Below are 25959 nucleotides of genomic sequence, written 5' to 3'. Positions count from 1 at the left end.
GGCATCACCGACTCAATGAACATGAGTTTGAGTAAGCTCTGGGCATTGGTGATGGACAGGGAAACCTGGCGTGCTGCAGTCCATCGGGTCGCAAGGAGTTGGACAGGACTGAGCGACTGAAGTGAACTGATTGATAATCTGTTTGTTGAGGCATCATTCTTATTTCCTTTTGTTCTTGCGCATGGTTTTCTTTAACTCTAAGTATATTTTAAGATAGTTGATAGAAAGTATTTGTCTCTGAAGTCCAGTGTCTGTGCCTTTTCAGGAATACCTTTTGTTAATTTCTTTCTTTTTTTTTTTTCTCTTTCTAAAACTAGACCATAATTTGTTTCTTTACATACCTCATGAGTTTTTGTTGAAAACTGATTTCTTGAGTATTTGTAGAATGTGGTCTCTGGAGCCTCTGTCCCTTTAGCATAGTGCTCAGCTAGTGTTTTGACATTTTGAATATTATGTTGTGGCAGTTAGCAGAAATCAAATTCTCCTCTCTTTTCTAAGGTTTGTTACTGTTGCTTGTTATGGGCTATAGTTGTTTATTCATTTAGTGACTTTCCACATTTTTTTTTTTTTCCAGTTATTCATATATCTGTTCTTTTTCAGGTTCTTTTCCCATTTAGGCCATTACAGAGTATTGAGTAGAGTTCCCTGTGCTATACAATAGGTACTCATTAGTTATCTATTTTTATATGTAGTGAGAGTGAAGTCACTCAGTCGTGTCCGACTCGGTTGTGGACTGTAGCCCACCAGGCTCCTCTGTCCAAGGGATTCTCCAGGCAAGAATACTGGAGTGGGTTGCAATATTCTTCTCCAGGGGATCTTCCTGACCCAGGGATCGAACTCGGGTCTCCCACATTGCAGGCAGACTCCTTACCCTCTGAGCCACATGGAATTGCTTTTATATGTAGTAGTCACACTGTTTTTACAAAGACTATATTCCTTGTCATATATGGGCACTGAAGTGTCCTTTCCATTAATTATCTCAGCAGCGATATGACAGATTTCTTTAAATGCCTCTTGCCCTAGGCATGCATGTGGCTTCTAAATTCTGCAGTATCCAGAGGAACTTTTCAAAGCCTTTATTCCTATGAAATCTCACTCCCCAGCTTTTCCATCCAAACGTTTGGGATGTCTGTTGTTTGCTCCAGGTGGTTCTTTTGTTTGTTTTGTTTTTTGCCCTTGGTGGCATCAGCTTGTTCTTAGTCTTGCAATGTTCTTTGAGGGCCTCCTGCATTGAAATACTTGTGCTGATAGAGCTCTGAGGTAGGTGAAAGAATGAGAAATCCCTTTTCTGTCAGCCTTTTGGGGAAACTGTAGGGTAGACAAAACAGAAGAACAGAATTCTTTGGGAACAAGATCTACTGTGCTCCCTCCAGAACCAGGGGCCCTCACACCAGGAATTCACAGTACTATTTTTTAAGTTCACTGTCACAGCAGTGGTAGAAATGGAGATGTGGTGAGTGACATACAGATATCCTGCTGTGTTTAAGTCACCTTTCTTTTGCTCAGTTGTTTGTTTCTGTAAACCTTTGACTATATTGTCCAAATTTCTGATGAGGTTACTTCTGACAGTTTTCACCAGGTGTTTTTGTTATTTTTATTGTTTGGTATTTTTGGCGAGTTCCCCAAGTTCCCTCCTTGGCCATTTTTGTTGACACCATTCCTGCCACTGCATACAGTTTGAAAATCAGACTTCTTGCCTCTCTACTGATGACCTAATGCCACTTGTGAGAAATGGGAATTAGCTCACAAGGAAGAAGTGGTAATAATATCAATAATAGCTAATATTTATTACTTACCATGCATTAGGCAGTATTCAAAGCAGTCTTTATTTCATTGTTCCTTAGAACAACCCGTTGACTTACTGGAATCATTATCACCAAATCTTATAGGAAACTGAATCAGAAAGGTTTAGAAACTTGCTCAGTGTCACATAATAACTAAGCCAAGGAACCTGGCTTCACAACCTAAGCTTTTAACCATGATTTAGGTTGTCTTCCACAGAGCTGCTACTGAAAAAGTTAGGAGTTGACCAAACTCAGCTCTAAGACTTGACATATACTGATAAACAACTGAATAACACAGGAGCATTTTCTGTTGAACATTTCTAAGACACAGTTTTCTATAGAATTTATTGTATGCTGATTTATTTTTTCTTTTAACATTTCAGGTCATCAAGAAAATAACAATTTCTGTTCAGTTAACATTAATATTGGTCCAGGTGACTGTGAATGGTTTGTTGTTCCAGAAGGTTACTGGGGTGTTCTGAATGACTTCTGTGAAAAGTAGGTTTCCAAACTGAATTTTATTAAACATAATTATTTGAAAACAATTATTGTAAAGGGCAACTTACTAAGCTGGATATCCTAATGCATGTAAGCAGTTTTCACTTATCATTCAGCAGGAAATTGATTTATAAAATGATTTGATTATAAACCTATTATTTTGTGTTATTGGGAGTATTTTAAGAAAGATACCTTAAAACCACTTCATGCAATAGTGATAGTCTTGAATTTAATGGGTAGAAAGTTGAGTTGTTTAGTGGGTTAATTAAGCAGTTGATGTATAATAAATACTTGTTTATGTGAAAGAAACATTGTTCTTAGATAAATGGTTTTAGAAATGGAAGGAATTCTATAATTGAGCACCCTTAGAGGTTGTTAATAACTTAAACTTGAATGTATTACTCTTTGCTGTATCATGATGATACAAATTCTTTTTAAAACTACATTGGCAACTTTTCTTACAAAGCAGTTTTATAAGATTTAAACAATAGCTTCAGATATTGTCACCTAGAATTGAAAGAATTCACATAGTGGAAGTGTTCCTTTCCTTAAGTTCCTAGAAACTCTTCATTTAATTATCTTCTGTTAAAGGGTACTTGGGAATTGTTTATTTGTCTTATTTTGTTTAAAAAATTACTCCATTACTTAAGATCCTGATTTTTTTTCCATTTGTAATAAAATTGGAAAATTCTTATAGCTAAAAATATAAATTATACATACATCTGGTGTTATTTCCTCTCCAGCCCAGTAGGATAAAGAGGGAAAACCACCTAAAACATTTATATATGCGAGACTTTGAAAATCAATTATACACCTATTATACATACTGACTTATAGTTTGCAAATTTGGGGTTAAAAGATCCTTGCTGTAAATATCTTGATTTAGTATGAAATGTAAATATAGTTTACATTTTTACTATATATAGTATATATATAAATATATATGCTATATAAATATAGTTGTAAAAACAACCATAATACAACAGAATTTCTTTATATACAAGCAGAAGGTAATCACCTTTTATTTTCTTTGCTACAGAGGTTTCCTTTAATTGTAAGAAAGTTCAAGATGTGGAATTTTAAAGAGTCAAATGCTCTTATGAAATAACCTGATCCATTTTAATCTTTACTGGACCAGCAATCTGGTGGTAGCAGAGAAAGAACTGTATCATACAGAAAATCTCTATAGTGTTTCAGAAATATTTATATTTCTTAAACTTTGAGATACTATTTAGTATATTGTTGTAGGTACAGTACACTGATTCTTTTTCATTATTTCTGAGTAGGAATGACTATTTTTAGGATTTAGTGTTCTTTTCTATCTGAATGGAGAGGTAACCTGGGATTACGTAATTGGAATAGGCAGATGATGTCTAAAAAGCTTGAATGTGGGGATAATAAAAAAGTCTGAAGAGTTAGGTAAATTTAACTAAGTTTCAGAAATACCACTTGCTACCTCTACATTTCAGTGTAATTTTGTTTCGTAGAAGGATTGTTACTTGTGATATTAACTGATTCTACCATATCTGTATAGTTTGTTTTATGACTTAATATTTGTCATGAAATAACCAGTCACTTGACTATATGGTAGAGAAGATACTTGATTTTTTGTCGTTGTTATTAGTTTGGGTTGTTTTTTTTACCCTAGCTGTTGATTATTAGATGGTGTTGATTGCTTGCTTGCTTTTGGATAGAAAGTTTTCTCCAGTTTTAAAACAACAACACATGGGATAAGTAGGGCTAGGATTTGTTTATAAACATATTCCGCTTTACAGACAAGTTTTTCTAAACTGTAGTTGTAAAAATATTTCATATTATGATGAAATAGAATTAAAAGCCAGATTTTAAAGGAAAAGCTTAGTAACATGTTGTTTCTAAAGTGTAGTGGTGGTGCTGGTGATTGTTATCAATATTTGTGCATGTGTATGAGTGTTCATTTTTTAACTGCATCATTTTAGTCAGTCAGTCATCAAAACTATACAGAGACTGATAAGCTATCCTCCTTTCCTGCTTAGGATTCAAAATAGCAATAGAGAACATTTCTGCTTTCTGTTCTACTTTTCCTCAGAAAATGAACTTGTATGTGCCATAGAGTTCCTGTTTATGGATTTAAATAGCTTGATGCCAACCCCACCTTCCATTTGCCTTTTAGAGATTTCTAGGTGCACCAAGGAAAAGGGTTTAATCAAAACAGACTTTAGTGAAATGAAATTAAAGGTTAATGTATGTAAGTGTTACTTAAAATAGCTTTTGATTTCATTTGGATCTTTGAAAAATCAACTGAAGGTAGTAATACTGATATTTAGATAAGTAATCCACTATTTAACTGTAATTAGTTTCACTCACTTTATATACTACAGTTTCTCATTGCATAAGCTGTACATTTCAGTGCAAAGAATAACTGTATTTTTTAAAACTTCTGACATTGCCTTTCAGTCATGTAAGGAGCTTATTAAAATACTTGATCCATTTGTAATATTTTTTCTTATTTCAGAAATAATTTGAATTTCCTAATGGGTTCTTGGTGGCCCAACCTTGAAGATCTTTATGAAGCAAATGTTCCAGTGTATAGGTTTATTCAGCGACCTGGAGATTTGGTCTGGATAAATGCAGGCACTGTGCATTGGGTTCAGGCTATTGGCTGGTGCAACAACATTGCTTGGAATGTTGGTCCACTTACAGGTATTTTAAAGACTATGGCTTTAAGAAAAACACTTTAGTTTATAAAGGATTGTATCTGATGAGTTTATTCATTTTTCCTTGGAATGTAGCTCACTAGAAATCAGAGGAAGAATGTCTCCTTGAGTAAAAATTTAACTTGTAGTATAAGATAGTAAGTTACCAAATAGAAATCCAAGACTGTAGATCTCACCAAATAATAAATTTATATATAAGAAAGAGATACTTTAAATAATTTTTTAGAGTGCTTGATTTTGTTTTATAAAGGAAACCCTTTATGGGAGAAAGCAAAGTACAGTGGTTATACATTCTTTGAAATCTTTCATTATCTGATATGTCATATATATTTAGCCCTATTATGTTAAAATCTATTTGAATTATGCCTGCCTTTAGGCAGTATTAAGATTATGGCCTCCCAAGCCAGAAAACCTGGATTAGGACCAGAACCTGGCTTTTGCAACTTTGGGCAAGTTACAGAACCTCTCTGGGCCTCAATTTCTTCATCTGTATAATGGAAATGATAAAATTAATAAGATAACAGCACAGATTAAATGGTATAATATCGTAAAATACTTCAGCACAGTGTGTGGCACAAAGTTATAGTAAGCACTCTTTACATGATCACAACTATTATCACAATTATTTTTTTTAACCTTGAAAATAATTTTGTAATATTTTGCAATTTTTAGAATTGGTGTTGATGGTATCACCTAAGAAAGTGATAGTGGTTATCTTCATATCTTTGGTACTTTGGGTTGCTTTATAACTTTTTTTTTTTTCCTAGCCTGCCAGTATAAATTGGCAGTGGAACGGTACGAATGGAACAAATTGCAAAGTGTGAAGTCAATAGTACCCATGGTTCATCTTTCCTGGAATATGGCACGAAATATCAAGGTCTCAGATCCAAAGCTTTTTGAAATGATTAAGTAAGTGCTTTCTAAAACTGCTGTAGTCCCTCTCTTTTGGGGGAGTGTTAACTATTCAGTACTTTGTCCCACCCCATAGAATTATGTTGACATCAAAACAAAATGTTCCAGATGTTTAACAAAACATAATATGAGAGAATCCACATGTTAAAAGTATTTTTCCCTTCAATAGTCAGTACACTGTGGTACAAAGAGGAACAAAGGCACAAATAATTCTAAACCAGTAGATTCACAAACCTGTGCTGAACCACTCAATACCTAGGAGAAACTTTAGTTTTAATATTGAAAGATTGCACTTAGTATCAGAGGGAGGGAATGGCATCAGAATATTTTCTGGTACAGAAAATTAGCATTTAATATAGGCATTTGGCTTAAATATTATTTTTTTTTAATTTTAATTAAATCATCCATCTTGTAATTGTCCCTTTTCTTATCTGCTTTAAACACTTAATACAAGTTACATGAATATGTATATCCCAATAAGCGTCTCATTTATTATCACAGTTTCTCTCCTAGCTACCTTATAAATTTTTTTAAGAGTAATATTTTCAAACAGTGCTATATAGTAGTGTTTCCCCAGAGTGTTTTCTACTACTACTACTTCTAACCCCAAAAGGTCGGGAACTCTGGTCAAAGAAATATGGGAATGATGGATTATATATTCAACAGGCTTCCCTTGAGGCTCAACTGGTAAAGTATCTGCCTGCAATGTAGGAGACCTGGGTTCGTTCGATTTTTGGGTTGGAGAGATCCCCTGGAGAAGGGAAAGGCTACCCACTCCAGTATTCTGGGCTAGAGAATTCCATGGGTCCATGGGGTCGCAAAGAGTCGGACATGACTGAGATGCTTTCACATCACATAAAGTTCAACATGTCCTTTATTTTTTTAATTTTTGGTAAAATGTTTTAGAGACTGTAAGGGTTGGTATAATCTTTGAGTGGGGGGAAAGGATTATAATGTATTTCCCAAACGTATTTGTTTGACCAGTATCTTTAAAGAATTGATCTCAAAAACTCGTTTTGAAATACACCGCTTTATACTCACTAATAAAATTAGTTTGTCTTCTTCTTTGTTAAAATAGTACTTACCTTAAAGTATTTCTCCTATAGCTGTATTAATTTGGCCAGCATGTGTTGTTTTCAAAATATTGTCTTTTGGAAAGAACCCTAGCTTCTTAAAGTGATTTCAAACCCAAATCTAAAATATTATTCAAACAAAAATTATGTAGCTGTGTATTATTTTATTCCTGTATCATTTACACTAGTTTATCTAGTCCTAGACAGAAGTGATAGGGGGAGACAAAAGATAACAAAAAACAAGCCATAGCAAGTAATATACAAAGCCTTTAAAATGCTAGATCTTAGGTAGCATACTCTGTAAATGTGATTGGTAGTAGGATTGTCCTATTATGTCTCAGATTGGTCTTTTTTGCTGAAGAGTAAGTTTGAGGTTACTTTCTGGAGAAAAAATTACGTAAAGTCACCCAAGATGATAGTAAGTTGAAAATGGGCATAAACTAGAGGCTAACTCAGATCACCTAAAGGTAAAGGGATGGTACAGTATGGAGACCATTTATATGTAACAGCTCTAAAGACTGGAAGTGACTCATATTTTGGGTTCAGTTCAGTCGCTCAGTCATGTCCAACTCTTTGTGACCCCATGCACTGCAGCATGCCAGGCCTCCCTGTTCATCACCAATTCCCGGAGTTTACTCAAACTCATGTCCATTGAGTCAGTGATGCCATGCAACCATCTCATCCTCTGTCATCCCCTTCTCCTCCCACCTTCAATCTTTCCCAGCATCAGGGTCTCTTCAAATGAGTCAGTTCTTTGCATCAGTTGGCCAGAGTATTGGAGTTTCTGCTTCAGCACCATTCCTTCCAGTGAATATTTAGGACTGATTTCCTTTAAGATAGACTCGTTGGATCTCCTTGCAGTCCAAGGGACTTTCAAGAGTCTTGTCCAACACCATAGTTCAAAAGCATCAATTCTTCGGCACTCAGCTTTCTTTATGGTCCAACTCTCACATCTACACATGACTACTGGAAAAACCATAGCTTAGACTAGATGGACCTTTGTCAGCAAAGTAATGTCTCTGCTTTTTAATATGCTGTCTAGTTTGCTTATAGCTTTCCTTCCGAGGAGTAAGCGTCTCTTAATATCATGGCTGCAGTCACCATCTGCAGTGATTTTAGAGCCCCCAAAAATAAAGTCTATCACTGTTTCCACTGTTTCCCCATCTATTTGCCATGGAAAGACGGGAACCAGATGCCATGATCTTAGTTTTCTGAACGTTGACTTAAGCCAACTTTTTCACTCTTCTCTTTTGCTTTCATCAAGGGGCTCTTTAGTTCTTCGCTTTCTGCCAAAAGGGTGATGTCATCTGCATATCTGAGGTTATTGATATTTCTCCTGGCAATCTTGATTCCAGCTTGTGCTTCATCCAGTCCATCATTTTGCATGATGTACTCTGCATATAGGTTAAATAAGCAGGGTAACAATATACAGCCTTGACGTACTCCTTTTCCTATTTGGAACCAGTCTGTTGTTCCATGTCCAGTTCTAACTGTTGCTTCTTGACCTGCATATAGGTTTCTCAAGAGGCAGGTCAGGTGGTCTGGTATTCACATTTCTTGAAGAATTTTCCACAGTTTGTTGTGATCCACACAGTCAAAGGCTTTAGCATAGTCAATGAAGTAGAAGTTGATGTTTTTCTGAAATTCTCTTGCTTTTTCTATGATCCAAAGGATGCTGGCAATTTGATCTCTGACTCCTGTGCCTTTTGGTCTAATCTACCTACCATTTGATCCCAATTCCCTAAATACATTTGGGATTTCACCAGCCAATATTGCTTCTTTTATTTGTGCTTTCTTTTTATTTAATGAGTATTTGCTGACTATATGTAAGGCTCTGGGTTAGGCACTGAGAGTGTTTATATATATATATTTATATATATACACACACACACATACATACATACATACATATATATATATACACACACACGGCATAGTTCCTGTCTTGAAGTAAAAGATAATGCATAAAATAAACAGATTGAAAGAAACACAACAGATCCACTCAGTACTTTCCAGCATCACAGAGTCAGCACAGTTCTATGTATTCTGGGAGGCAGATATTTTGTGTAAAGGGTGCCAATTTAAGACCAAACTCTTGGACCATTAGAAAGGTTCTTCATTTCATCCATTAAATAGTACCATGTCTCCTTTGGTCCAACACAGTCGTGTTTTCCTCAAATGAGGGAATAAATCCCTTTTCTTTAGTAGAGCACCAGGCAAAATATTTAACTTTAGTGGAGAAGCCCTGTTACACTAACTCTGAAATCTTACTCGGCGTGATAAGCTGCTTACATTGGGAGAAGCTTAGAGGAAATCCAACTGTCTAGAGGTGGTAAATTCACACTCACTTTAGACATCTTCACTTCCTCCTGCTCTCATTTTCTCCCTAACACCTACCTCCTTTGCCCTCCCTCCTGACTTCCCTACTGTATATTTGCACAAGTTGAAATATGTATATTGTAGTGAGAGCTTGGAGTCCTAACCACTGGACCACCAAGGAATTCTCTGAAACATATATATTTTATGATACAGCTCTACTCTGTGTGTGTGAGTGTGTGTTTGTGTGTACGTGCTGGAAACAGTTGATGGTACATTCTGGCTTGAGCACAATGTGTTTGATGAGTAGTAGAAAGTTCTTAGTGGCAAATCACGTATTGAGTGCCAGACTTAAGTTTTTTCTGTTGGAGAGCTTTGAGTAAGTTTTTAACTAATAAGATCTAGTTTGAGTTTCATAAAGATGTTTCTGGTAGTTAAATGGAATTAGCTCCTGGCTGATAAGATACAATTCTGGGTTCTAAATGGTTTAGTAATAATGTTAGTTATTAAACTGAGCTTGATCCTTAGCCAGGCACTGAGCAAAACGGTTCCCAGTCTGTATTTCAGGTGTGCCTCTCTGCATCCCATGGTCATGGTTAGAGCCAAGATTTAAGCCCATATCTGTCTTAGGTAAAAGCTACTTGCATGTATCTGTGACATGGAGCTTCATTTTGAAACAGCAACAGGTTTCAAGAGCCAGGGAAATAGTGTATAGAAGCTGGTTTATCAGAAGCTGTAGTTTTTCAGAAGCCGTAGGAAATGCAGGATTCCAGAGAGCAAAGCTGACTGACTAGGGGTTCTTCTAGCTAGTGGTTTGAGATGGTCTTGAGAGGAAGGGGAGGGGTGGAGCTGGGGACAGAACTTGGGGAAATACTTCTATTTAAGAAAAGCAAATAGGAGAACTAGGTAAAGGTTGGAAGAGAACACAGAGAATATATTGTTACAGAAATAGAGAGGGAGTCTTTTCCCACAAGCTCAGTTTCACTGTAAAACTGTATCCACATCATTGCTTTGCTCTTTAAATCTAGTATTCTGCCAGTAAACAAAGTAGTACTTGCATTGGCTTGTGAGCTATACCAACTTTTAAGAAATGGTTCTCCCTTATAATTCCTTCCCTCTACTTTGAGTCATTTTCTTCATCTCCTTCCTGTTCACTCCACCATCCACAGTATTTTGACTTTCTACCTCAATATGCTCCTGTCACTTCTCTTGCTGAGGTCACCAGCAACAACGAACTATTCTAAACACACAAAGGCGCAGATACAAACTTTCTTTCAAATCCCCATTTGTACCTTATATCTGACCCACACGTCCCTTGTCAGCCGTTTCTCCCTTTTATTTAGATGTGTGGTGGAATTTTCTACTTATTTTTACCACTTGGTATCTTAAGCCATCTTTACTATGAACTGCAATTTTTACACCCACCTTTCTCCTCCTTTGAATTATCTTTCAGTAAAGTATTGATTCATTGTACATTTGATGATATGAATTGTAGGCTGTTTTCAAAGAAAAATATCTGCTAGATGTAAGAAGTGAATGGAAAAGATTTGCAAAGATGTTCTTTCTTAACTTTCTCCTTGCATTACTGCTTTTAATTCTTAAATAGTGTGAACTTACAATGTGTGATTTTTAGGTTTTCATGGTTAAATAAAAGTCTGCCCAACCATAAAGAATCTAAGCAAAATTTACCTTTGCCTTCATGTACACTCACTCATTCAGCTCTACCCAGTTCTTTTCATTCTTTGATTTATTTAATCTATAAACTGAGTTGGAACTCGGGTATCATGCTAGGTGACAGAAGGATCTGATCACTTCTCAGACTGCTTAAATTAATGAGGGGAATAGTCAAAATGTTAAAAATACATGATCTTTGGTTTAATGATGGAAATACTGTTTTAAAATGAAAACCATAGGAGAGCACAGGGGAAGGTACTTCTTGAGAGGGGAACATTTTAGAAAAGGCTTCATGGAAGTAGTACTACAGCTCCAGAGTCCTTTATCCCAAACCCCTTAGACCAAATACGATTTGATATTCTGAATTCTTTGGATTTAGAAAGATAATACAGTGTGTTTATTTTACCCTCCTACCAGTTTATGGCAGTATGTTGGAATCAAATACATTAATATTTCTACAGTAAACATAGTCACTCTGATGAGCTAAGTAAAAACTCTAAAAAGCCCCAGATCAAGTTTCAACACCAGTGAGTTTATGAAAAATTTGTGGGATTATAAAAAATTATGAACTGTATTTGTACCGAGTGATTAATAATGGGACATGATGTTCTCTCCTGTTGTCATGTACTAATCCTTTGTTATCATTTTGAGCATGAATTACCTGTAGTTATTTTTAAAAGTCAATACCATTCTTGTTTTTTTCTTTGTACTTTTAAATTCAAGTTGAGTCTTTTGGAGCCTTGCAATTTCATAAAGTCATTCATCTGAGTAAGTCATTTAGTAAATCTCAAAATTTCTACATCCTAGCTGTGTTTCTAAAATACAGTGATCTTCATACTCTCCTTCACATTCTTCCAGATGTCTCCTACATTGTCATGAGTCAGAGGAATACTCATTATCTTGATTACTTCTTTCATTTTATACTGCAGTGAACTTGACTTGAAAAGTTCATAGCCTAACTCCTTAGGAACATTTTAGTGGAAGCTTAGTGCATTAACATCTCTTTTGGTTTCCTTCCACCGTTTTAATGAACATAAACTTTTTTCCACACATCCCATATACTGCAAGCAAGCTTAGTTTCTCTTTCTTTAGACTAAACTTTGAAATGTCTCTCAGGATTAAGCCCTACTGGATCATTTATATCAGCTAAAGAGTATAGATTTAAAATTTTGTTGCTAAACATTTCAAGGAGACTTAACATTGACAGCAGCTGCTAATGAGAAGCCTTTAGAATTTTTAATCTTTTTAATAATCAAATTTGCATGGTAGATCACTTGCCAGCAAGATAAGTACTCAGTGGAGGGCAGAAGATTTAGAGGCATATTAGAAGGTATTTATTATATTTCACATAAGAAGGAGGACAAAGGATAGAAGGTAAAATAGATGTATGGATTAATTGAGTGGTGGAGGTGAGAGGGGAATCAGGATTTCCGGGGTTTTGGCTTGGGCCATGCAGTGAGATATTTATTCTTGTTGATGAAACTAGGAGTAAAGGAAGAAAAGAATAAATGGGTTAAATATGATCTCTTAGCTGGCTGTGTATCTTCTTAGCTGGCTGATAGGTAATCCCTGCTAAAGTGTTAGCTGTTGAGTTTTCTGAACCATTAGCTATCCTTAAAGTAGACTAGTGCCCACACAAAGAAATGCATTAAGGAAGACAATAAAAGCAAAGCTGCTGAACTCTCCCTTCAGTTCACTGAACTATGACTGTCTTTCCATGTTAATATATCTTATTATCCTCTAAAATATTTCCATTCAGTTCAGTCGCTCAGTCGTGTCCGACTCTGCGACCCCATGGATCGCAGCACGCCAGGCCTCCCTGTCCATCACCAACTCCCGGAGTTCACTCAGACTCGCGTCCATCGAGTCGGTGATGCCATCCAGCCATCTCATCCTCTGTCATCCCCTTCTCCTCCTGCCTCCAATCCCTCCCAGCACCAGAGTCTTTTCCAATGAGTCAACTCTTCGCATGAGGTGGCCAAAGTACTGGAGTTTCAGCTTCAGCATCATTCCCTCCAAAGAAATCCCAGGGCTGATCTCCTTCAGAATGGACTGGTTGGATCTCCTTGTAGTCCAAGGGACTCTCAAGAGTCTTCTCCAACACCACAGTTCAAAAGCATCAATTCTTCGGCGCTCAGCCTTCTTCACGGTCCAACTCTGACATCCATACATGACCAAAGGAAAAACCATAGCCTTGACTAGATGGACCTTTGTTGGCAAAGGAATGTCTCTGCTTTTGAATATGCTATCTAGGTTGGTCATAACTTTTCTTCCAAGGAGTAGTAAGCGTCTTTTAGTTTCATGGCTGCAGTCACCATCTGCAGTGATATATTAGGATATATAAAATAAATAATTATTTTAGCACAATTGAAAATTTCCACTTAAGTTCAAATATTGATCACTAACTTCTAGGCACTAATCTAAGCATGTATGTAACATATGTACTCAGAATAGTACATAGTTAGATGTGCCCTCTTTACATTTGAGGAAACTTAAGACTTATATATAGAGCTGGGGTAGGAACCCAGGCAGTCTAACTCCAGAATCTGTGCTCTTTCATAGGAGCTTTTTCTGTGGCTTTTTCTCTGTGATCTCTTATGGCTCTGATCATAAAAACATGGTGATTTGCTGAAAAATATCGTTAACAGATTTTAGACATTGTTTCTAATGAAGTAAGAGGTTCAACTAGTTTTTACTTGCCTAATCATAAGAATCACTTGAGACTCACTAAAATTCATTTCTAGACTCTGTTCCTAATAAGTAAATTCAAAGCTCTGTGTGAAGAACCCTGGGAATCTCTTTCACAGTGATCTAGATGAATCCTATGATCCAGACAAGTTAGGGACACCCTAGTCTAGATTTGATCTCTTTTAAAACTAATAATATTTTTGTTTCCCCTTTTTTTTCACACATATTATAGATTATTATCCTATCTACCCTGTTATCTATATAATATATACTTTATCACTAGCACTGAGTTTTTGAGTATAAATTAAAGCAAACTGTTACCTTTTTCCTTTGATTCCCATGTTTCAGTGAATATATGAAGTGTTCTACAACTCTACAGTCATAGCTTATTGGCCTAATAACTGAGTAAGTGGTATCACCACATAGCATAGATTCTAGTGCTGTTGTCCTTGGGTTATATTTAACCATACAGTGTTTTGTGATAACATTGAGCAAACAAAATCTAAAAAATCCAAAAGCTCTCCATTCTCATGGTTAACACATACTTTGCTTTCATGCTTGTTTTTTCTGAGAGTTTAAAATTCTTAAGATACTCATTTCTTCATTGACTGAGACCTTGATTTTCAGCCATGTGGTTGGTTTAAATGAAACTGTTAGATGATTTACTGGCATTCAGATACTCACTGCTGTCGAGGTGAATCTACCTCTGGAGTGACAGGTGGCAAGTTTTGAGGGCTTACCTTTTGGCTCACTTTGCCTACATGGCTCTTTCAGTAAGACAGATTGGGCAAGGCAAGGTACTTCTTGGTACACTTTTAAAAGTTATTTATCATGTACTTCTTAGTGGCAGAGATTGTTACCATAAAGACTTTAGAAGTGCCATACCAAGTTAAACCATGCTGCTTATTATCTCCACACCAATATTTGGGAACTTACTTTGAAAACCTTAGGTTACCCCCAAAATGTCAGAGTAATCACAGTGTTTTCTTAACTTTAACATAATCTAATATCACTCTGGCTTCACTCTTTTATTTTTCTAGTCCGGAAACCTCATCCCAAGATTAAAGTCATAAGAACCGTTGTTTAGTCCCTAAATAATCCCCACACCAACTTTGCTCATGGAATTCCTTTTGCCCGGAAGGTGCCTTCCTCCCACTTCTCCTTCCTGTCTCATCTAAATCGGCAACTTCTTATTGTTTTTTTTTAATTGGCAACTTCTTTATGAAAACTTTGGTGAGTTCTACCTCCCTCTCCTTTTAGCATCCATGACATACTTAGTCTGTCTGTCTTTTGCCTAATGTATTGATTTATGAATATACTGTGTATAATCATTTGTCCTCATTGTCTTCAGTTTTTTTATTGTAATATTTCAAGTATATTTTCATTTCTATCGCCTACAGCAGGCCATTTTCTAGAATTCCATCCCACTTTAGGTTTCATTTTTGCCAAATGGGGTTTTGGTTGGATTATGTTCTTCTCTATAACCTCAAATACATCCAGCCCTCAGTCAGCCTCTTGTGATTTTCTTCCAAGCCAAATCTGCCTTTAATAGCCCCTGCTTTTTGTGTAGTCTTTTAGTCAAACAACTAAAAACATTAGTCCTAAAACCAGATTGATCCTGACTGATCTTGCAAAGTCAAAGGAAAGTTTGATTCCCAACTTCTCTAGCTCCTGAAATGCTGAAATTTCTGACCCCGTCCCTAAGATGCATTTGAAACAGCATCTTCTATCTTCTTAAACTTTTTGCTAGTAATTTATTATTTTGCTTTTTGACAGATTGAATTTTTTTATTGAAATATAGTTGATTTGCAGTGTTGTGTTAATTTCTGCCATACAGTAAAGTGATTTAGTTATATATATGTAGTTAGCCATACCTTTCAGCATGTGAGATCTTAGTTCCCCAACCAGGGATCAGACCCGCGCCCCTTGCTTTGGAAGCGTGGAGTCTTAACCACTGAACCTACAGGGAAGTCCCAGTTACACACATATATACTTTCTTTCTTGCAGTCTTTTCCCATTATGATTTATCTCAAGATACTGAATAGAGTTACCTGTGCTATACGTAGGACCTTATCATTTATCCATTTTATATGTAATAGTTTACATCCGCTAACTCCAAAATCCCAGTCCATCCCTCCCCAATTCCCCTCCCCCTCCCCCTTTAGCAGTCACAAATCTATTCACCATGTCTGAATCTGTTGCTGTTTTGATAGGTTCAACAAATTGAATTCTTAATTGCTATGCAATAAACTTATTAAGATTCCACAAAACTAAAATGAGGAAACTGCAACCCTGATTTTATTTGACTTTTACTTTTTAGCTCCTCAGTACACTCAAACATTGTCTTCATATAAAATCAGTCTGGGATTATTCAAAGCAGAACAGATTACTGTTAAGTCAAATTTTGACTATTATATGTGTGTCTTTCCTAGGATCTTTTCCTTAAATCTCTTTATTTTCTATTTATTTTCCCCTGCCCTTCAGTTAAATCAGATTCCTTCTTGAGGACCTGCTCATTGCTGTGGACTCCAGAAGAGCCTCTGTCTCCCTCAATTCTTCTTCTATTCCAACCACTACCTTTTGAAAATGGGAAGGAACAAAAAATTTTACTGTTCAGGAAAAAAACATAAGGGGGAAGGGGAAACCGCAATTTGGTTATTCATTGTCAAATCAGATTAATGGAGCTGTTGGTTTTCTTAGATTCCTGTATCTCACAAAATAAAAATTCTGGAACTATGATTTCAGAAGCAGAATACTGTTGGCTTAGGATTTATTCTTAGCAGCCTTAGCTCTAACCCTTTATTATTTGCAGAAGAGTAGTATATTACCTTTTTTCTAAATGAAACTATTATAAATTATAAACTGCAATCTACCTGCCAAAATAGTAGTAGCATTGGAACCGAAAGTTCATTTGCTGAGTAAAGAGTGGAGCAAGACTCCACAGAACCGAGGCTCTGTATTGGTGGAGGGAGAACTGTGCTGATTGAGAACCTCATCTTTTAAATGGGCGTGGGTAAGAAGATGTGAAAGGAAACCAAAAAGACGATAGTACAGTGTAAGGTAGTGAGGGGAAACTTGAGATTTTTTACTTTTACAAACCCCTAGCACAATAGGGCTTCCCAGGTGGCTCAATGGTAAGGAATCCACCTGTCAAATGCAGGAGACACAAGTTTGATCCCTGGGTCCCGAAGATCCCCTGGAGAAGGAAATAGCAACCCACTCCAGTATTCTTGCCTCGGAAATCCCATGGACAGAGGAGCCTGGCGAGCTACAGTCTTAGGGTCTCAAAGAGTCAGACACAACTGAGCGACTAAACAACAACAGTCCAACTACTTAAAAATAGCTTTATAGTATCAGCTTCTCAGGGTCCTAGTGCCCTAGTTTCCTGATTTGTAGAGTGGAGATAATAGTGCCTCCTGCACCAGCCTTAAATGGTATCATATGTGCCAAGTATCTAATATCATATTCCCTGTCTGGTTTACTTATTCATTTTTATTGTATTATTTTCGTTTATTTTCCCACATGGGATCCTAGTGGAGTCTATAAATCTCCAAAGGTATCTGCCGAGTTGTGGGCGTTGTTTTCCTGTGAAAAAGACCTTAATGTGAAGCCCTGCATTAAAAACTTATTGTTAGATCAGTGTCTTCAGAGATGAAATGTATGGGACACAGGGAGGGAAAAACGGAGAAGCAGGTACTGTTTAAGGGCTAGCAGCAAAGCCTGAGTTTATATGCTCTCTGTTTTTGCCATGTTCTAAATTTTTACTTGCTCTTTGACTTGCAACCGTAGTCTTAAGGCATTATTTTGTTTATAAATAAGTTAAATACTCAAGAATTGCTATATGATGCTTAAGGAATTTGCCTTACAACTATAAAGTTGATATTACTTTTTGCTTGTTAAATAAGTTATCAGACTGTCTTTTATCTTTTTTTTATGCTGGCTTTTAACTTATGTGGGTTCTGATAAGTTATAATACTTTAACCTAGTAACTTATAAAATAGCAAGGAACTATAAATTACGAGAAATTTAAAATGCTATAATTTATCGTACTTTAAATATTAGTGGTTCCATAGTCATATATTTATTGAGCATCTACTACATGTTTGGCACTGTCCTAAGTGCTGAATAGACTATGCATAAAACAGATAAGACCTTTACTTTCAAACAGCATTCAGTTGCTAAACCCATTTCCTTTTCTTTAGGGTGTTTTCATTGTCTACAAATTTTAGAGCTGAAAAGTGCCATACAGATCATCTAGTCTTACTTCTCTATTCAAATGAAGAACCTGAACCTCTAAGATCCACAGGAGAGTAAGAGAACTTAGCAAACAACTCCAAGTAATGATAGCAAACTATAGGAAAATCAAAAATTGTGAGAATTTACTGTATCATTAGCATGAGATTAGAAAACGTGTAAATTATAAGGAAAGTTCAATTATGTTAATATGAATGAAAGATTTCACGGTATTCAAGTCAAAATCAGGGAATTTAGTGTCTTCTTCAATACTACAGTGAAACCATTTTTGTATTGTGTGGTAACTATTATCCATAAATACTTTTTTGCTTATATATCAAAAGTTTCAGAAGCAACCATATTAGTGATGCTGTTTATAAGTATCTAGGTAGTGTTGATAGAAATAACGTGTTTTCCTACTTTACTTAAAATCATAGAATTCACATCTGGGATTCAGACCCCCTATTTCCAGGATGAGACATTGACTCCCAAAGAGGTTAATTGACTTGCCCAAATAAGAGCCCAAATTAGCAACTTATGTTTAAACACAGGGTCAGGTTATTATATTTTGATATTCAGATGCCAGTTATTCTCAACTGTAAATGATCTAATAATTATCATTATCAGACCTGCTAAGCATTAGTCTTATTTTTTAAATTGGAGAATATCTGAGAAATTGATTAAATAAAATTGAACTTACAGATATTAGAACAGAATCTCTTGGCATTACTTCTGTTGATACATCTTTCATGCTTAAAATATTCAATATTCAGTTGCTGGTCACAAATAACTTTCCCCCATACTCTAGGTATTGTCTTCTGAGAACTCTGAAGCAGTGTCAGACATTGAGGGAGGCTCTCATTGCTGCAGGAAAAGAGATTATATGGCATGGGCGAACAAAAGAAGAACCAGCACATTACTGTAGCATTTGTGAGGTAAATAATTGTTCTTACTCAGTTGTTTTTATAAACCTCTTACCTCTCCACTTTGGGTTTCTCTTTAGTTATTTTTTTAATGTACTTTTATGTAATGCATTTTACTGAAATTGACATTGTGTTCCATGTTGTTATTTAACTACTATGTTAAACTTTATTCTGGTGAAATGCCGTTTCACTAACTGTGAATTAACTGAATTAACCCTAAAAGTATTTACTAGAATCATTTATCTGGTAGATAATAGTTGGCCTTCCCTATCCACAGATTCCTATCTGTGGATTCAACCAACTACAGATCGAAAATATTTGGGGGTTGGGGAGATATTCCAGAAAGTTCCAAAGAGCATGACTTAAACTTGCCATACACCAACAACTTTTTGTTTCAGGTATTATAGGTAATCTAGAGATGATTTAGATATAGAGGAGGATGTGCATAGGTTATGTGCAGTTAGTATGCCATTTTTTGTAAGGGACTTGAGCATCCTTAGATTTTGGTACCCATGGAGGGTCCTGGACCCAATCCTCATGGATACTGAGGGACAGCTGTGTTTAACAGATAATAAGTGTCAAGTTAGGGCTTCCCTGGTGGCTCAGAGGATAAAACGTCTGCCTGCAATGCAGGAGACCCGGGTTCGATCCCTGGGTTGGGAAGATCCCCTGGAGAAGGAAATGGCAACCCACTCCAGTATTCTTGCCTGGAGAATCCCATGGCGGGGATTCTGGAGGAGCCTGGCAGGCTATAGTCCAGGGGATCGCAAAGAGTTGGACACTACTGAGCGACTTCACTTTCACTTTCACTTTCAAGTGTCAAGTTAAATCTTGAAATTTTAAACTGGGAACACTCCAGGTGTGGACAGATGCCAGTAAACTGGATATAGTTCAGTGCAGTTTCAGGCAGATCATTGTTCAGTTCTCTCTGGTACAATTCACAGTACGTTGGTCAGGCTTCTCCTGTGGCCAAGGCTCGCAAGAGATACAGAAGCAAAGATGTGGTACCTGCTCTGAAGGAGCTTACATCCTACTTAGGGAAGACAAATTATAAACAGTTCTATTGTATATGAGACTATGGTGAATGCAAAGTTGGTCTGACTGTTAGGAAAACACTAAGGGGAGAAAATGACCTGAGTTTTCCTTTCTAGTATTCGCATGAGTTCATCAAAGTATTAACATTTGAGTCCATCCTCTAAGGATGAATATGATTTTAGGCAACTAAAGATTAATATATGGCAAAAACCACTACAATATTGTAAAGTAATTAGCCTCCAATTAAAATAAATTTTAAAAAAATAAAGCAAATTTTCCTTTCCAATTACGTAAATAAATAAACGTAGAATGAATGTTTTTATGAGCTGTAGGAACAGCATGGGAAATGGAATGGTTTCTTCAGAAAAGGGTAAATAGTTCAGTGTGATTAGAACACAGCCTATGTAAATTCCATTTTTGAGTTTGGTTGGTAGGAAGTTTGCAGAGCATTTTGAATGATTTTAAGGAGTTTGATACTTGACTCTGAGATCATTGAAGCCCTCAAAAGTTTCTGAGCAAGTACCCAAGTTGCATAAGTATTTCAGAGAGAAAAGTGATTGGAGAGGATGGAGATAAGAAGCTATTGCAGTGGTGTTAAGGGTTGTCATCCTAAGACCTAAACTAGAACGTAGCAGTGGGAATATTGAAGGAGAGGAATTAGAAAGATATTTCAAGGTAAAATTCACAAGACAACTCAATAAATAGCAGAAGTGAGGGACAAGTTGAAGAATGTTCACAAATTTTTCAACTCAGATTATGAGGTTTATGTTATTTGTTATTGCTCATTGATAGTAATGAAAAACATGGTTAACCCTGGGATTTTAATAACATAATTTCAAAGAAGACATGAAGTCATGTGAATTTTCTTTCCCTGAATATATTAGCCAGGGATATTAATGATCCATTCCAAACCTTGAAATTGTGTAATTTTGACATTGATTTTTATTTGAGATGATTGAATCCATCAAGTTTGTTTTGAGGTTTGGCTAAGCACTAAGCTCTGTGATAAGCTCTGGAGTTTCAGTGAGGAGTAAAACATAGTCTTCATCTTTGAGGAGCTCAGTCTATTGGGAAAGACAAGTATCTATACACAGTGCTATCATTGAGAAGTAGAAGGAAAGTAAGGATCACTTTCATCTGATTGTATACTGATGTTTTGAATTTAAAACAAATAGGCTGACCTTGATCAAACTTTTGGATTAGGCTTTTTGCCAGTGGTTTTAATGCGTATGTCATTCCCCTGGGTCACTCCCCTAAAGATGCAATCCCACCTATGTCTTCGGGTCTGGTACAAAATAAACCCATCCTATTAAAGATTCTTAAACAGAGCTATGTTTGTCTTAGTACCCACTCTTAATCAGTAATCACTGTCCAAAACTCCTTGTAAAGTAGAACTCTATATAGTAAAGTAGTACAATAAAATAAATACTACTGTATCTATTGAATGCTTTTTCTCTTGTATGAACTAGGTGGAGGTTTTTAATCTGCTTTTTGTCACTAATGAGAGCAATTCTCGAAAGACCTACATAGTACATTGCCAAGATTGTGCAAGAAAAACAAGTGGAAACCTGGAAAATTTTGTGGTGCTAGAACAGTACAAAATGGAGGACCTGATGCAAGTCTATGACCAATTTACATTAGTAAGTGAAACCAACATGTGAGTACATAGTTAGCTGGATAGGGAAGCACCAGGATTTGTTCTGCCACCTGATGAGTAGGAGGTAATGAAAATATTTAAATTTTCCTTTGACTCATTAGATATTTCATGAGGAAATACTCATATTCCCCCCTCCTCCACTCCAGGTATTTATTTGTATGAAATTGTCATATTTTATTTTTACTTTTCTTCCTGAGACCAGCCCTAAATAATGTCACAGTAACTACATTTTAAAATGTTTGTGTACTTTTAGAACACTGTCACATCCTTTGTTTCATTTGATCTCAGTTGATAAAATGTTTGTGTGCATAGGTTATTAGTGTCCACAAAATGAGTCAGTATGTATGCTTTTAAATAACTTCTGCTTTTAGAGCTAATTGTATTTATTTAAAACCTTGTCCTTGTCGGAAGTAGTAACTTTACAGGAATATTTGATGGAGCTTAACTTCCTGGTACGTTATATAACCTTATGAAATTCAAATACCTTTATAAATTGCACACAGTTTTAAATTTTAAACAGCAGATGCTTAGGGGAGAGCATTTTACTCTAGCACATCAATAGTTTTATGAATAAGAAATAGACATAATTTATAAATTGCTGAATTCCTTCAATACTTTTTCTCACGTATGTAGTCAGAAACTGAATTTTTGAAGTTTAGCTTCTGGTATTTTCACTTGAATAGTCTTCAAGATTGCTTGAAGAAGAAGAAAATTACCTGTTAAATAAATTATTATCTAGTTGAATTAGGTTCTGAAGCAAGTCACCAAGGAAGTTATAATTGATTTGTTATATTATTTTTTACAAGCCGCCTTTTAATTTTTAAGCAGTTTCAAAAAATGGTCAACCTAATAACATTTTAAGAGTTTTTGACTAATTGATGAAGAAGTACCAAAATGTAGGGTACACTAAGTAGGGTAATGGTCTCAGACTCTTAGGAAAATTGGCCAGGTGGGGGATAGTAACGGAGGTTATACTGGACAGAGTGTGGCAGGCAGTTAAGCTTTCTTGAGAATTGTTATTGCCCCTACCTTTTTACACAGACCATGTTTGTAGCCTTGAGCTAGGAAACACTATTAACAATTTATATACCAAAGTAACATACTTTACTTTCATTTTCAGGCTCCTCCATTACCATCCTCCTCATCTTGATATTGTTCCATGGACATTAAATGAGACCTTTTCTGCTATTCAGGAAGTAACCCAGTTCTGCACCACTGGTTTTTGTAGCTATCTCGTAAGGCTGCTGGCTGAAAACTGTCTATGCAACCTTCCAAGTGCGGAGTGTCAACCAACTGGACAGGGGAGAGCTTTGCTCCTACTCCAGGACTCTCACAAAGCTGATCAGCTGTTCTTCAGAAACAAAATAATAATTTCCATGTTTTGTATATATCTGACAAAACTGGCAACATCATACAGACTACTGACTTGAAGACAACCTCTTTTATATTTCTCTATTTCTGGGCTGACGAATTGGTTTTCATCTGTCTTTTCCCCTCTTCAGAATTTTCCTTGGAAAAAAATACTAGCCTAGCTGGTCATTTCTTTGTAAGGTAGTTAGAAATTTTAAGTCTTTATTTGGTCAATTTTTTTTAATGTGAAAAGTTAGGTAAGGAACTTTTTTACTGCTTTTATGTTTTTCTGTCTTGTTTTGAAACCATGACGGTTGTTACACTTCTGGTTCCTAAATAAAATGTTTAAAAAATTAACAGCCAAGTCACAAAGATAATGGATTGCACATAGACTAAGGAATAAACTTCAGATTTGTGATTTTTGTTTCTAATCCTGATGTAAATTTACACTATTTATAAATACGTATTTATTGCTTGAAGATATTTGTGAATGGAATGCTGTTATTTTTTCCAGATTTACCTGCCATTGAAATTTTAAGGAGTTCTGTAATTTCAAACACTACTCCTATTACATTTTCTATGTGTAAATAAAACTGCTTAGCATTGTACAGAAACTTTTATTAAAATTGTTTAATGTTTAAAGAGTTTTCTATTGTTTGAGTTTTAAAAAGACTTTATGTACAGTGCCCAGTTTTTGTTCATTTTTCAAATCTGATTATATATATTTTATATATACTTGTGTATGTATATATAATATATATAGAAATCTGGATATATATGTATAAAGATTTAGAACTTAAATTTTTCTCGTTTTAAGTTTCCCATCTATGGTAGATTTTTGAGGTGTCTACTGTAAAGTATTGCTTACAAAAAGTATGATTATTTTTAAAGAAATATATATGGTATGTATCTTCAAGACCTAAAATGTCAGACTGGTTTATTGTTAAGTTGCAATTCTGCAATGACAGACCAATAAACAGATGCTGCCAAAATGTAGTATAATAGTAGAAAACAAATAGTGATTGAACTTAAAGTTTTAAAGGGCATGTTATATGGGCTTGACAAATCCTGTACATTATTTATTAGTGTTTTCTATGGAAAAAAGATTCAGATGAAGGGCTCTATTTTAGAATGCAAATAAATTAAGAGACTTATTTTTTAATGTTAGGCAGTTTTGACATTTCATGCTTTCCTGTTTGCATGACATGATATGGGCAGGGGAGGGAGTCTTTCAATTCTGTAGCAGTAGTAAAATACAGTAAGCTATATTAGCCTTACAGAATCACTTCTAATTAACAATAGTATTTCATATTATAATGTACCTTGCATTTGACACATATTCTCATTTTATCATGCTGCTCTTTCTAAGGTTTTTCTAGGAATATTTAATGAAGAAGCATAGAGAATGCTCTAAGTAAAGTTATATATAACTAAAGAGAATTTATAATCCTGTGGTAAAATGCTATGCTGACTGGATTAACAAGTTCTCTTTTTCAGATAGTTTTGGAGTATGTTGTCCTCCTAGAAACAGTTTGAATGCTTGAAAGCATGGAGACATTTTATCCAGTTAGTTAATAATTTGGCAAACATTGAACTTGAAAATCTACTAGCAGCAGTCATCTCTTGACACAAGTTTCAGAGGAAATAATTGCAAATGTATTTTAGTGAAGAAGCAGTGCTGCTTAAGATGTTTAACCACTGATATTTTTAAAAGAACTCAAGACAAACATTTTTGCAAATAAAAATTGCAAGGCAAAGAAATTAACACAACATTGTAAATCAGCTATATTTAAAAAAAAAAATTGCAAGGCAGCTATCCAGAAGCAAAGATTATACGAATGCTAAAGCGATGCTTAAATGTTCCTTAACCATTTCTACTTTATCTTACTAACATGTCTTATTTTCTATCATTTTATTAAGATATATTTCATTGCCAAGATTAAGATAAGTTGTCTGATGTTTAAAAGTAAGTTAGTGGTGGTTAACTAAGTACATATTTGAAAGTTAAATGACAAGAGTAATACTTGCTCACTTAGTCTTTGAATGGGTAAGAGGATAGAAGACAAATGAAATATATCAACATTCCTCTGAAGTATAAGTAGATGAACAAAGTTACGTAAACCGCTTTCTTTTCATCAATTTAACAGCTTTTATAATTTACATTTTTCAGGTTTCAGAAAATATAGAATGATTTTTTTAAATTCTTTTTACTGCTTCTATAGATAAATCCCTGTAACCACACTCTATCTGGGTGCCTTAATAACATCCTAACACACACATTGTTTAGAGAAAGAAGCTAATACAGTGTATTGAAAAAACATGTTGATCCAGAAAGTGGGAATTAAACCATATTTTTTTCCCATTGTCACCAGCTAAACAGTAATATTACACAGTCAGTATAGGAGTTCAAGTTGTTTAACTCATTTAAGTTAAATCAATTAAAACATTCTGGCTTCTGCATTTAGAACTGAAATCCAAGTCACTTTTCCAAAGTAGTAATTTGACGTTTGGAACTTTGCAGTTACCAGTCAACTGAAGTAAAAGATCACGAAATATTACGAAATTACCTTAAATGAAGTGTCTGCTTCTCAGAACGTCTTTAAATTATCATGTGTATTTTCATTTAGTCAATATATTTAGCATCTCCTAAAAAGTGAATCTGCGTAAGATGTGATCTACTCTTCATACACACGTCTCATAGGAGATTCACATTAATATGCCAAGCAAAACCTAGAAGAGATAACAAGAAGGGTGAGTAGTAGTATGGCTTGCGTTTCAGCAGGATTTATATCACACCTTCTAGAGCAAGAGGATTTGGGAACTAAGGGGTTAGAATAATGTTAAAGACAACTGGAGGGATAGGAAGCCTGCTGTTGCGTGATAGATGTTTACACTTTACCCTGTAGTTACTGTGGACCCATCCACGGAACTAAGCAAAAACAGCATTGAATTTGCAGTAGTCTTCTTGCCTGCTTTAGCACACTCTTGTCTTACACATGGCTGCCCAAGGGATAATTCTAAAACATAAAATTCAAGGAAGAACTGATTTGGACTTGAACTTTGGATGTTGTTGAGTTTGGAAACGAGCACAGATTTGAAAGACAAAGTCCACGGGACCGA

The 25959-nt window shown here is 35.5% G+C and overlaps 1 protein-coding gene across 6 annotated transcripts in view; it reads left to right on the top strand.

The window, feature by feature from the left end:
* KDM6A (lysine demethylase 6A) overlaps positions 1–23358 on the top strand; it is a 176585-nt gene extending 153227 nt beyond the window's left edge. For 3 of the 6 annotated variants that reach the window (XM_052663509.1, XM_052663512.1, XM_052663510.1), the window contains 7 exons: positions 2168–2282; positions 4777–4964; positions 5746–5887; positions 17844–17951; positions 18683–18809; positions 21302–21472; positions 22610–23358. In XM_052663509.1, the coding sequence (XP_052519469.1) occupies positions 2168–2282; positions 4777–4964; positions 5746–5887; positions 17844–17951; positions 18683–18809; positions 21302–21472; positions 22610–22639 (881 nt within the window). In that variant the 3' untranslated portion in view covers positions 22640–23358. The remainder of the gene's footprint in view (positions 1–2167; positions 2283–4776; positions 4965–5745; positions 5888–17843; positions 17952–18682; positions 18810–21301; positions 21473–22609) is intronic. The other 3 variants (XM_052663511.1, XM_052663514.1, XM_052663513.1) reach the window with 1 other exon arrangement.
* The last annotated feature ends 2601 nt before the right edge of the window (positions 23359–25959 follow it).

This window comes from Budorcas taxicolor, chromosome X, assembly GCF_023091745.1.
Source record: "Budorcas taxicolor isolate Tak-1 chromosome X, Takin1.1, whole genome shotgun sequence".
Classification (NCBI taxonomy): Eukaryota; Metazoa; Chordata; class Mammalia; order Artiodactyla; family Bovidae; genus Budorcas; species Budorcas taxicolor.
The sequence above is the reverse complement of the archived record's forward strand: the minus strand, read 5'-3'. Positions and strand labels throughout refer to the sequence as shown.